Raw genomic sequence first — 14,262 nt, forward strand, 5'->3', positions numbered from 1 at the left:
TGAAAGGGACCTGTTAATCGCTACTCTTGTGTTTCCTGTCAGCCAGCCAATTTTCAATCCATGTCAGTACACTGTCCCCAAAACCATGTGCCCTAATTTTGCCCACTAATCTCCTATGTGGGACTTTATCAAAAGCTTTCTGGAAGTCCAGGTACACTACATCCACTGGCTCTCCCTTGTCCATTTCTCTGAATAACCTGAGGCAACTGCCTCTCAGTGCCTTGCTGAAGAAACTATTTTTCACGTCTGAACTTTCAGAGTGAAAGCACATCATCTGATAGTGTGGGAGAGAATATTTTCTTTTGAATAATCTTGACAATCACTTACCTTCGCTCATTGCATGCCTCACAGTTGCAAGCAATTTCTGAAGCTGCAGGGGCATTGACATCTGTACCAGGTACAGACTGAGCTCCGACAGCCAGTCTTCCACCTATTGAGTCCTGGGGTGCTCCATTGTTAGCCATTGGCATATGCAATAGGAAGTCTTGATTCTACACCCACAGAGAGAAAAAAACAATTAAAATAGACTCGGTTTTTCAAAATGACAGACTAATAAAAATTTGTAATAACTCAGCAAGTCAGGCAGCATCGATGGAGGAGAATAAACAGCCAATGTTTTGGGCAGAGACTCATCAGGACCTTGAAGGTCCTGAGCCCAAAGTGTTGAACTGTTTATTTTTCTCCATATATGCTGCCTGGCCTGCTGAGTTTCTCCAGCATTTTGTGTATTGTTTAGGATTTCCAGCATCTGCAGAATCTCTTGTGTTTGTATAACAATGCTTATAAATGACTAGCAAAGCTTTTGACGAGATCCCTCAGAAGATCAAAGCACATGGGGATTCATGAAGACTTTAAAATTGGCTTGGCCACAGAAGACAGTGGAGGAAGGGAGTTATTCTGACTTAAGACCTGTGACCAGCAATGATTCTTGGTGGAACACTGCTGGACCATCTGCTATTCATTTCATATTATATAAATGACTCAGATGAAAGTTTTGGTGTACTGATTACTAAGTGTGCAGACAACACAAAAAATTACTAGAGGAATTGCAGACACGTCCAGCCATAAGACACTGGGCGATGCCATCTGATTCCAAACAATTAGTTCGTTGATCATTCCAAAATGTCTCTCTGATGCTTCCTACTCTCTCCCCTCTCTCCTCCCTTTTTCCCAACCATGATTCCCCTCTCCATCCACATTAGAGACTCATCAGAATCAGGTTCACCATCACTCACATACATCATGAAATTTGTTTTTATTTGCGGCAGCAGTATAGAGTAGTACATTAAATTATTATAATGCTGTGCAAAATTCTTAGGCACTCTAGCTAGATATATATGCCCAAGACTTTTGCACAGTACTGTATAAGGCATTCTACCTACCCATAGACAAGCAAACTGGCGCTTAAATCACAATACCAAGGGAGAAGGTAGAAGCAGATATTTTAGCAATGCTTGGCAGGGAATTAGATGGCCACATGAACAGGCAAAATATAGACAATATGCAGATAGGTGTTTTGTTCAAAGTTCTATTGAGTCGAAGGGCTGCAGCTTTAAACTAGACTGAGAACCTGCTTTGCACTGATTACGAACGGGATAAATAATGAGAAGCTGTCGGATTGTTGGATTTTCCCAAAGAATTTAGCAAACTGCCATTGAATCATGAGTGGGGTTCTTGGGTGAGTTTGTATTAAATCAGGCCAGCTTGAGAGTTGGCTTACAGAGTGTGGTTGGAATATTCCTTGTGGGTTTGGAGGGTCAACCACTTGGCTGGCCTGAAGATCACATCTGGTTATCAATGTTAATCATATCACTTACATCAAGGGTCCCCAACCTTTTTTGCACCACAGACTGGTTTAATATTGACAATATTCTTGCGGTTTGGCCAACGGGGGGGGGGGGGGGGGTGTTCAAGTAGGGTTGCCAACTTTCTCACTCCCAAATAAGGGACAAAAGTAGCAGTCAAATATGGGACACTTATGTTTACCCCGAGAAAGACTAACATGACCATGAAGCCGTGCATGGGCACCTGTGTGCGCATGTGTGACGTGTGCATACATGACGTGCACGTGCCGATTTTTTTCTCTACAAATCACTTTTGCCTTAATCTTCCCGATTCTGTTAAGTGAAATTACACTGTACATACATTATTTCTACTTTATATAGGCTGTGTGTTTATATCCTTCCTGCTTTTACTATATGTTAGTGTTATTTTAGGTTTTGTGTGTTATTTGGTATGATTTGGTAGGTTATTTCAAGTTCAACAGTGCATGACAGGGAATGAGGAAAGGTGCAGCTGACTCATATCATTTCATATCGCTAACTCATATTGTTTCCTCGCAGCCCGGTAGCACATGATTTGTGGCCTGGTGGTTGGGGACCACTGACTTATGTGACAAGACAGCTAACTGTATTGACAGTACAAAGCTAGGAAATAAAAGGGTGAGACAGAGTCAGAAAAGATACAAAAGTGATAGAAATGTTGAGTGAGTGATTAAAATGGCAGATAACATGGGGATCTGAAGAGTCACAGGAAGGAAGAAGAGAACACTGTTGAAGACTGACTAAAGTACTGTGTTCTGTTTGGTTTTATTCCTTTGATAAAGTTTAATGATTTAAAAAAGGTTTAATTTATAAAAAGACTTGGTTGATTGATTTGTGGAAGGGAAGGATAGTGTTCAAGCAGTGATTGAGTAGGAATAGCCAGGGAATTTAAGAGATTTGGGAGTTGATGACTTAGCAGGTGAAACTCCAGTGGCAACTTCTCCATGCTGGTAAATTCAGAACAACACATTATAATCCAGGATCATAGGATGACAAGTAAAGCTGTTGAGATACCAAAGTTTTGGGATGGACTATAGTTTTTTGATGGACTCTAAAATCAAGGTCTCTTTGGGGGCTTTGCTATTGCTTAAATAGTGGGTGCGGGGGATTGGTGTTTTTGCTGGTGCAAATGGGGGGAGGGTCAATGTTTCTGCTGTTGCTTGTGCATGGGGGGGTTTGGGTTCTAATGTTTTTGCCATTTATTCGTTGGGTTTTTTCATATTTTGCGGATGAACACGAAGAGTAAGACTTTCAGGTTGTATATCGTTTAAATTGTCTAATATTAAACTGAACCACTGTAATTTAAGACAAAGTTATATGAGACACTGAAGGCCCAGTTATACGCTCATGTAGACAGATTCAAAAATCCAAAACTGAAAAAAAGTTGAGCTTCATTACCATAGAATTCACAGGAGGAGAACCACAATGAGTTATTTGACTAAACACGAGATTCTGCAGATACTCTTGAGGAACACACACACACACACACACACACAAAGTGATGGAGGAACTCAGCAGGTCAGGCACTATCTATATCGAGGAATAAAGAGTTTTGGGCTGAGACCTTTCATCAGGACTGATTGAAGCCCTCCATTGGTTGGAGTCGACCATGGATGCTGCGTCCCAGCTGCCAACAGGATACGCAAGCCAGGGCAGTACGATATTAAGGGCAAACTGTTGCCCATGTAGCAAGCTCCCCCTCTCCACACTGCTGATGAATCCAAAGGAACGGCATAGACTGATACTGTTTGACACTGGCAGCATTGCAGGAGTTGCTAGACAACATGGACAACAATGTAGGACTGCCGTATGCACATCAGTTATGTCAAATGATAATGATCCAATGGTCCGAGTTGTACAGCATAGCCAAAGGTGCTTCAGCCTGAACCTGTTCAAGCCAACCAACAATGAGCTCATGTGCCCACATTAGTTCTGATCCTTTCCAATCCAAGTACCTACCCAAATGCCTTTTGGACATTGTAACTCTAATTACTTCCTCTGGGAATTTGCTCCTGATAAACACGACCCACTCTATAGACAAACAAACCATTCAGTTCTCCTTTAAATTGATCCCCTCTCATCTTAAATCAGCATCCTCTAGTTCTGGACTCCTCAGCTTAGGAAAATCAATGACTCTCAATTTTATAAATCTCCAGTGAGAATAAATCCAGCCTGTCCATTGCTCCTTGTATTCCATTCCAGGCATCACTCTGGTGAACCTCTTCTGCATGCTTTCTAATGCAACCACATTTGAACTGCACACTATATTCCAAACACATTCCTAAACAAGGCTTTGTCCTGCTGCAGCATGACACCCCAACTCTTGTATTCAATGCATCCACCTTTGAAGGTAAGCATACTAAATCTTTTCTTCACTACCCTATCCACCTGAGTCAGGATTAGAATCAAGTTTCATATCATTGGCATATGTCATGAAATTTGTTGTTTTGCGACAGCAGTACAGTGCAATACATAAAAACAATGCTAAAAATTGCAAGAAACAGTCAATTCAAGAAACAGTCAATTCAAGTTTCAATGTCATTCAACCATACACAAACACCCATGAACATAGCCAAATGAGACAGCATTACTCCAGGGCCAAGCTGCAAAACACAGTACAAAGTCACATGGCACAAGGCACGTATAAGAAAGCAAGCACTTAAGATATGCACATATAAAAATTAAATTATACAAGCTGTGCAGAGAGAGCAAAAGATAGTGAGGGAGTGTTGATGCGTTCATGGATTGATCAGAAATCTGATGGCCTAAAATACTGATCATGTCTCTTCAGGCTTCTGTACCTGCTCCCTGATGGTAGCAATGAGAAAAGGACATGTTCTGGTTGGTGGGATCTTTAATGATGGATGTTGCCATTGCCATATTATGTTCAGGGACCTGGCACCTGCTTGTATTTGACATCACAAAATGCATTACCTCGCACTTGTCTGGATTAAATTCCATCTGCTACACCCGTGAATGACTTTCTGACTGATCCATGTTGCTCTGTATCATTTCACATCTTTCACACTCTACTTCACTGTCTGTCATCGGGTAACTAATAACATCGCCTACATTCTCATTTGTCATCTATAGAAAATCAACGTTCCCAGCATCAATCTCTGCAGTACGATGATGGTATACAGGTGTTCCCCATGTTACGAATGTTTGCTTTACGCCACTTTGCTTTTACAAAAGACCTACATTAGTAACCTGTTTTCGCATCACAAAGAGGATTTTCACTCTTATGAAAATTTTTCCTATACATATAAATTAATGGTTCTTCACTTTACGCCATTTCGGCTTAAGAAAAGTTTCATAGGAATGCTCTACCTATGTAGTGGGGGAGGGGAGAACACCTGTACACCTTATATTTGAGACCCTCAAATGAATGCTCATGAGGTGGGAAATTGAGGTACAATGTGAGGGACAAAAGTAGACAAATGGGGAGGGCCAGAGACAACACGAGGACCATATTTCTCATGAGAACCACAGGCATCATTATCTCAGGGATTTATTGAGGACATCCGTGTTAGATCATAAGATTACAAGAGAAAGGATCTACACCGAACAGACAACCTGTTTTTATCAAGCAATTCAGCAGCAGACAGATGTGACAGCATACTTCCCTCATATGAAAGCAAGACTTCACAAGGAAATACTCTCATCAAGAACACAAAACAAACCGTAAATTATGAAAGCAATTTTTGCATAAATTTGTTCAGTTAACAATTTCAGGTTCAGATTACAGAATCACTTAAATTTGAGAGAACTTGCACCATAATACCATCTCAGAAAATGCCAAGGCATTCCAGTAACAAAGCAGCAATGAAATGCAGGAATGTTGGGAAACTTAAGGTGGTAGATAGCAATGAACTGGTATTACGAGAGCACTGTATGTGGTCTGAGAGATGGCACAAGTTGCAAGAGGAAATCTGGAAAAAAGCTGGAACGATGAGGTTTCCTTGAATGAGGAATTGAGCATGGACAAGGAAAAAGAGTTGAGCTTCAATCAAGCTTGGAACATTTAAGGAAAGGCAAGGCAGAGGGAGAGGTGCTGAAGTCTTACAGATACCTGCTGAATGTTTACAGCATTTTCTGCTTCAACAAATGAAATTAAGTGACTACTTTAACAGAAGATAAACAGTAGCCAACTCATGCATCATATCTCATGAACAGAACAGTGTAGCACAGTGTGGGCCATTTGGCCTTATTATGCAAGTCTTTTTAAAGTATGATCAATCAAATCTTCATCTTTTACACAGTCCATAACCTTTTTTTTTTGCATCCACATGCCTATCTAGGAGTCTCTTCAATGTCTCTAAAGAGTAATGTGAAAAATTATCACATTGCTATTTTACTATTTTTGCCTTATTGGTGGCATACCAGAGAACACCCTGCATCAACCCAATGGGTTCAATGAAACTGCAGTACTCTATTAACAATACTTATCTTACTTCTACTGTTTTGCACCTACACTTGGCATGGTTTTAGAATCAGCTTGAAGACACTTAAAGAAGATGGTAGTAAAATTAGATGAAAACGCAGCTCTAAATATAGTATAAGTGGGGCGATTGAAGAAAATGAATTCTGCATCCAGCCTGGGCCCTATGCAGAGTCTCAACCCAAAACGTCAGTGATTCCTTTCTCCCCAAAGAAACTGACAAACCTGCTGAGTTCCTCTGGCAGTTTGATTTTTTTTTTGTCATTTATGGAACTGATATACACTCAGTGGCCTCTTTATTAAGTACTGCTTGTTAGTGCAAATATTTCATCGTGTCACAGCAACACAACACATAAAAGTATGCAGACATGGTCAAGAGATTCATTTGTTGTTCAGAACAAACATCAGAATGGAGAAGAAATTTGATTGAGGCAACTTTAACTGTGGAATGATTGTTGGTGACAGATGATGTGGCTTGATCATCTCTGAAAATGTTGATCTCCTGGGAATTTCACACTCAATAATCTTGAGTTTATAGAGAATGGTGCAAAAACCAAAAGGTAACACTGTGGGTGAAATGAGGGAGGTCAGAGGAGAATGGCCAGACTGGTTCAAGCCGACAGGGAAGCTTCAGTAATTCAAAGTAATCATACAACAATAAGGTATGCAGAAGAGCATTTCGGCACACGCAACACGTCAAACCTCCAAGTAAGTGGGCTACAGCAGGAGACTGCACCTGGAGCCACACTTGTACCAAATAAAGTGATCACTGAATTTATTTATTCTAAAGAGTGGTAGATCCTTGTAATGAGCTGCCAGATGTAGCGGTGGAAGGAAGTATGATGATGGCATTCAAGAGGCTTTTAGAAAGCCATGTGAAAGGAATGAAGAGATGAATCATGTATAGGCAGAAGAGATTTAGTTTAATTTGGTATCGTGTTTGGCACAGACATTATGGGCTAAAGGGCCTACTCCTGTGCTGTACCCTTAATTTTTAATGTTCTAATACATCGAGCAACCCTACATTCAAATCATTGCTTCAGCAAAGTTCTGATCATGTTAGTCAAAGACAGACAGACCATTGTTCACAAAAATTACACGAACTCTACACTCCCTCAAATACTGATTTTTCAATGCCAAGCAGGGTACCAGCAGGGAGGAGGCTATGGACGGTATGCATCTGATGGGCCAAAGGGCTCGTTTCCGCCCTGTAGCACTCCGACTGTAAGAGTAGACCTGACATTACACCTTGGAGAATACTTTGAAACTACACTTCCTACACCACTTCCCACAAATCAACTTAGTGAGTTTTTCATTTTGATAAGTCACAGCTATTCAGTGGGTGACAAAAATCAAACTGGCTCAAGTAACAGGGCCAGTTTAATAACACTTTTTAAATTTAAATAATTCTGCTCTTTTCGTTTTTTGCTTTGTCTGCCCTTGAAGTTAACTGGGTTAGGGTTCCACAGCTATCTTCACCTGTGTCGAGACAGCATGTCTCATTCACAAGGAGCAATAACAAAGCATGGACATTCTGCCCAATTCTCAAACTCTCTTCCGAGATCTTGCTATATGATCACCAGGAAAGCAAAATTATCACCGGACTCTGAGCCTATGCCACAGCAACACAGGTTATTTTGGTTTTTTTTACTGTGTTAAAGTGACTCACATTTGATATAATAGATAAGTGAAATTTTATATATTAAACAAGAATGACCAGTTAACAATTTCAAAGCTCAGGTTATTTTTTTTTATAATTTTAATTAATGCTTTAATTGAAGAGCCCATAATATCAAAAGAGAATAATTCGCTTCAGATGTTTACCATTCCATATCTAACAGAAGTAAAACTGATGCTCCCCACTGACTCTCCTTAACCTCGATTACTTTATAATAGGTTTGATTCCCTTAAAAGCACAAAATGCTGGCAGAACTCAGCAGGCCAGACAGCATCTATGGGAGGAGGTAGTGACGACGCTTTGGGCCAAAACCCTTCATCAGGGGTTTCGGTCCGAAACGTCACTCCTGATGAAGGGTTTCGGCCCGAAACGTCATCACTACCTCCTCCCACAGATGCTGTCTGGCCTGCTGAGTTCTGCCAGCATTTTGTGTTTTTATTTATTTCCAGCATCTACAGATTCACTCATGTTGCCTTTGATTCCCTCAAGATGTTTTACAAATTAATTGTATAGCATATTGTATTTCAGCTCTCAAAACATATGTGGTAAATTTATTTTTACAACCCAGTACATATTCAGCACATAAACTAAAGATGAAATGCTGTATTTCAGTGACATGTGAGTGTTCTGTTGGGAAAACAAATTCATGGAACAAACAGCCGAAATGCAAAGCATTGCACCATGAACTGACAGCATAACAAGTTAATAGAGCTTGTTTCTCGAACCCACAATTACACTTTAAACATCATCTATGGCAACGAGCTAAGGGCTTACACTTGCTCACTCCAAGGTCCAACAAACTCTAATATCAGCAATTTCGATTTCCATTTGAATTAAACTGCCAAACTTATAATTTCAGACAACACTTCTTAAATAGTTGCAAGTTTATTGCTGGAACATGAATTTTTAAAAGCTGTGAAAACAAAGCACAAGAAATTTTGTTCGGCACATGATCTGAAAGAGTTTGATCTTGAACTTAAGCTTCACTAGTTTAAAATACAGTGGATTCTGGTTAATTCGGGCAGCCACTTATTTGGGACAACTCCAAAAGAGTGGCTGTTAGATGCTTAGCTAACAGTTTTTAAATAATATCAGTTGCATGTGTTTGTGCTCAAAAAACAGTGATTTTTGTCACTCACAGTTGGTGAGAAATAAGCAGCAAGATGATTTCAGAACTTTTTTGCTCACAGCAGTTTCAGTTATTCAGGCATGGAGATGTCAGAAACAGCCAGGAGTGAAAATGAAATGATTTCACTGCTTCAACACATTAACTACAAAGAATTTGAAGCATCAACAATCAGCTTGATGTTGCAATGGAAATGAAGATTTGGAGGATGCAATTGTCCAAATGAATTCTATGGAGGCAGTCCATTATCTGAACTAGGTGCATATGCTGATTTTGTTCATTTACAGTCAATCAAAAGAACATGGCAGTGGACATTAGATGAATTCCCTTGTAACTTATGAGCTAATACACAGTTTTATAATACTATAATAGGATTGGCAGTGCTCCAATTTGTTCTGTATATCATTCAAGTACATAATTTGTTACTCAGTTAAATGGTAGTTTATCTTTTTTTTTTAATACCTTTTAACTATCTTGGCTAATTGGGCTAGCTGCTAAATTGGGCCAAATTGGCCCGACTAACTGGAATTCGATGGATAGATAGTATTACTCAGACAATGCGCATGACCTTGCGGGATCTTAGAGAGGCAGTTTCCAACATGAAGGCTTGGTGTGCAGGAGTCCATGAGGTCATGAACAGTCGGATTTGACTTAACGACTGAACAACAACAAACTGGAATTCATTGTATTTCAAGAAGTATGGCAAATTATTTCTGTACTTCATTCTGGTAACTAAGTCAAGTATTCTGAGCACAAATATTCTTCATACAAAGTCAAATATGAACCAACTACAGATGCTTTGGTGAAAATTCCAAATTTCTCCGGAGTTTGGAATTGTGGTTCAGGATTGGATATTTAAAATGCCATATCTTAAGGGTGGGAAGAACCACCAGGAAAGCACAAGACTGAATTTATTATCACTCATGATGTTAGTTCAAATCTATCTTCAGGGACAGAATGAAGCACTTGGTTAAGTAGATCAAAAAGAATCAATATGAATTCGAATATTCCATGTGCTATGTCTGACATACCTGTTTTTTTTCAAACAATGGTTTCTTGTTCAAAGAAAGGTGGTTTTGGAAACTTTCTCAGCAATGTTAGACTAAGATGTGTAGCAGGAAAGGATTTGGGATGCCATATATAGATACTACAGAAAATTAGTGCAAGGTTACAAAGAGTAAGCCAACTATGACAGTGGCCTTTGTCCCAAAGAAAGGCTGGCTTTTGACAGTGTGAAATGATACCTCATTCGGTTATGAAGCTGCCACTGCACAGGAACAGGAAAGGCTGCAGAGGGTTGTAAAATCAGTTAACTCTATCATGGACACTGGCCTCCTCACCACGAAGTATGTTGCTCATCTTCAAAGACAATGCCCCGAAAAGGTGGCATCCATCACGAAGGATTCTCACCACACAAAATATACCCACTTTACATTACTACCAACAGGGAGGTGGAGAAGGAGCCTGAAGCCCTACATGCGATGTTTTGGGAACAGCTTCTTCCCCTCCACTAGATTTCTGAACAGTCCATAAACCCTACCTCACTCTTTTCTCTCGATAACTGCCCCAAAACAACAAATTTCACGAAACATCAGTGATGAAAAACACAATCCTGATTCATTCGGTAGACTTAGTACAAAACTAGAAAACTTGCACCTCCAGTGAGATCTTCTAGTCATGCCAGGAGTAAAATTCACCAGAATGACAAAGGAAACAAGACAGTTTGATGCAAAGTATGAACACACAGAGAAAAGCTCTAAGTCTGACAAATAATTAAGTAACTGAAAAATCAAATACACTGAAATCACAGTAGGAAGCTTGTCATCCTTACCACTAGAGTTTGTTCCAGAGAAACTTGCCGATCATCCTTTTCAACTGTACGCCTGCAGTCCGGACACACCCACAGAGGAAGGTGCAATATGCTGTTTGTTTTCGGAGATGTAGAAAGTGCCATTTTGTTTGGATTTGTAATCCCACTCTCAGAGAGTGAAGAGTCTTTGCGTTCACTTCGACACAGGAGGCATCGTTCCCCAGTTGAGTACGGTGCCCTCTGACCCAGACCAAAAGTGAATGGTGTCTATAACAGAACAAAATAGCAAATAAATTCATTGGGAAGCAAAGTGAAAGCTATATTCATCATCTGGCCCAATGTTTTCCACTGATTACTAATAATATCTGGCTGGAGTGTTTAGATATCCTCAACATCTCACTTTGGCAGTCTGAGATACCCACCTGATTCAATTATACCGGTGTCTAGGAAGAACATGGTAACCTGCCTCAATGACTATTGTCACCCGGAGTGATGAAGTGCTTTCAGAGGTTGAAGAATATCAACTTCTTCCTGAGGAAGAAGATCCACTCCGATTTGCTTACCGTCTCACCAGCTGAACAACTGATGTTACCTCAATGACTCTTCATTCAACCCTGGAATATGTAGATAGTGAAGATATATGCATGCACTAGCTCTTCTTTGACTACAGCTCAGCATTCAACACAGTCATCCCTCAAAACTAATCACTAAGCTCCAAGACCTAGGCCTTGACACCTCCTGTGCAACTGGATCATGCAAAAAAATGAACCTCAAGGCTGTATATATGTTGACATATGCATACTTCGATAATAAAATTGGAATTTTTGAACTTTCAGCCCATTCAGATCGTCCCAATTTCCTGAATTTGGACCATGTCGCTCCAAGCTCCATCCTTTCATCCAACTATTCAAGTTCTTCTAAAATGATATGAATGTACTTGTGTCAACTTCCTCTGGCAGCTTGTTCTACACACTCACTACCCTGTGTGTGAAAAAGTGGCCAATCAGGTTCTTCTAAAACTTCCCTTCTCACCCTAAAGCCATGCTCCCTAGTTTTGGAGTCCCCTAACTGTGGAAAAGACTTAACATCCATCTTACTATACCTCTCATACTTTTAAACATTTCGATAAGGACATCCCTGCATTCCAAGGGATGCTTTCTCTTCTACCCTCTAATGGCCGACAAGACTAAGCGACTATTGTGATAAGGGCAATTTTGGAGGGATTGCCATTTCAACAGCAAAAGAACATCTTTCCACTTGAAAGGTGCTGATTTGAACTCACTTTGTTGATGGGGATGAAATCCAAAGAAAGATGGGAAGATATGCTCAAAGAAACCAGAAATAATCTACACGTAAGCATGTAAACGAGCTCTAAATACTGCACGAGTTAAATTCAAACTAAATTTGGTGTGATTAGCACAGTAGACAACAGAATTATTGTACCACTGGAGAAAGTAGTTTGGGTTTGTTCACAGAAGCTCTTTTCTAAAATTATTTTCCTCAAATTCCTATCCAATTCCGTTTAGAAAATGCTGACCACCTCCATTGTCACCATGCTCACAAGAAATTAATTCAAGTTTGAGTTTATTGCCTTTCAACTGTACACATGTATGCAGCTAAATAAAACAATGTTTCTCGTAGTGTTTCTGGGTCACTACATGACAGCAAGTTTGACACAGCCTTATACTTGCGCATTTTTAACATGTTGCCAAATGATCAAACAAGCAGTAAACTACAACTTGGATTAATATCTTGTCATCTAATATACAGGTAGGTAAAGTAAGTGGGAAAGTTATCTGAAAAGCATCTGTCAGAGGAAGCAAACACAAAACTGTGAAGGTCTTGCTTCAGTTACATATGAAACTCAGACCACATCTGGAGTACAGTGCACAGCAGGGGGGCCCCTCCTTTATGGATGTTAATGTTTTAGAAACAGTTCGGTGGTTTCTTAAGACTAAAAGCTCAAATAAAGTTTCTGAGGAAAAGTCTGATAGCCTGAACTTTTATTTACTGCAGTTTAGATTAGAAAAGTGATTGAAACACAAAATTATAACATGATTGTGGGGACAATGTTTCCTCTTCTGGGAATATCTATTTAAAATACAAGAGGATTTTTTCTTTTGGCAGTCACAAGTCTTTGAAACCTTTCCTCAAAGGAAGGTGGCAGCAGTGTCCTTAAATAGTTTTGTGGGAGAGTTAGATAGATGCTTTGTATATAAGGGGGTGGAAAGTTACTGTAGGTAAACAGGAATGTGGAGTTGAGATGATCAGTTCAGTCTTGACTTAAGAGTCGAAGGCAGTGGCCTTTTAATTGATATGTTTAGATTCTAATCCATTCCGAATTCCAACAAAGGCATGAACCCTTTACTGCACTTACTTCATAAACACAAGTTCGAACTGCAGCAAAATTAACAGAATTTAAAGTGATTAATTTGCTGATAAATACTCAGGTCTCCAGATAACCTAATTATAGACAATAGACAATAGGTGCAGAAGTAGACCATTCGGCCCCTCGAGTCTGCACCGCCATTCTGAGATCATGGCTGTTCATTCACTATCAATACCCAGTCCCTGCCTTGTCCCCAATCCATCAGATATCTATCTAGCTCCTTCTTGAAAGCATCCAGAGAATTGGCCTCCACCGTCTTCCGAGGTAGTGCATTCCACACCTGCACAACTCTCTGGGAGAAGAAGCTCTTCCTCAACTCTGTTTTAAATAACTGACCTCTTATTTTCAATCCATGCCCTCTGGTACTGGACTCTCCCAACATCTGGAACATATTTCCTGCCTCAATCCTATCAAATCCTTTAATTATCTTAAACGTTTCAATCAGATCCCCTCTCAATCTCCTCAATTCCAGCGTGTACAAGCCCAATCTCTCCAATCTCTCTGCGTAAGACAGCCCTGCCATCCCAGGAATCAACCTAGTGAATCTACGCTGCACTTCCTCAACTGCCAGAATGTCCTTCCTTAAACCTGGAGACCAAAACTGTACACAATATTCCAGGTGTGGTCTCACCAGGGCCCTGTACAAATGCAAAAGGACATCCTTGCTCTTGTACTCAATTCCCCTTGTAACAAAGGCCAACATTCCATTTGCCCTCTTCACTGCCTGTTGCACTTGCTCATTCACCTTCATTGACTGGTGAACTAGGACTCCTAGGTCTCTTTGCATTTCTCCCTTACCTAACTCGACACCGTTCAGGCAATACTCTGCCCTCTTGTTCCTGCTTCCAAAGTGGATATCTTCACATTTATTCACATTGAATGACATCTGCCAAGTATCTGCCCACTCACCCAGCCTATCCAAGTCTCCCTGTATTCTCCTAACGTCCTCTTCGCATGTCACACTGCCACCCAGTTTAGTATCGTCAGCAAACTTG

General features: G+C 40.2%; 1 protein-coding gene across 2 annotated transcripts in view; it reads right to left on the reverse strand.

Annotated features, from left to right (window-relative positions):
* The window catches only part of fam193a (family with sequence similarity 193 member A), a 224,106-nt gene that overhangs the window by 77,103 nt on the left and 132,741 nt on the right, over positions 1-14,262 (reverse strand). For both annotated transcript variants that reach the window (XM_059974163.1, XM_059974162.1), the window contains exons 3-4: positions 10,900-11,145; positions 328-491 (exon numbers count right to left, since the gene is read on the reverse strand). In XM_059974163.1, the coding sequence (XP_059830146.1) occupies positions 328-491; positions 10,900-11,145 (410 nt within the window). The remainder of the gene's footprint in view (positions 1-327; positions 492-10,899; positions 11,146-14,262) is intronic.

The sequence above is a fragment of the Hypanus sabinus genome, chromosome 7 (genome assembly GCF_030144855.1).
Source record: "Hypanus sabinus isolate sHypSab1 chromosome 7, sHypSab1.hap1, whole genome shotgun sequence".
Taxonomy (NCBI): domain Eukaryota; kingdom Metazoa; phylum Chordata; class Chondrichthyes; order Myliobatiformes; family Dasyatidae; genus Hypanus; species Hypanus sabinus.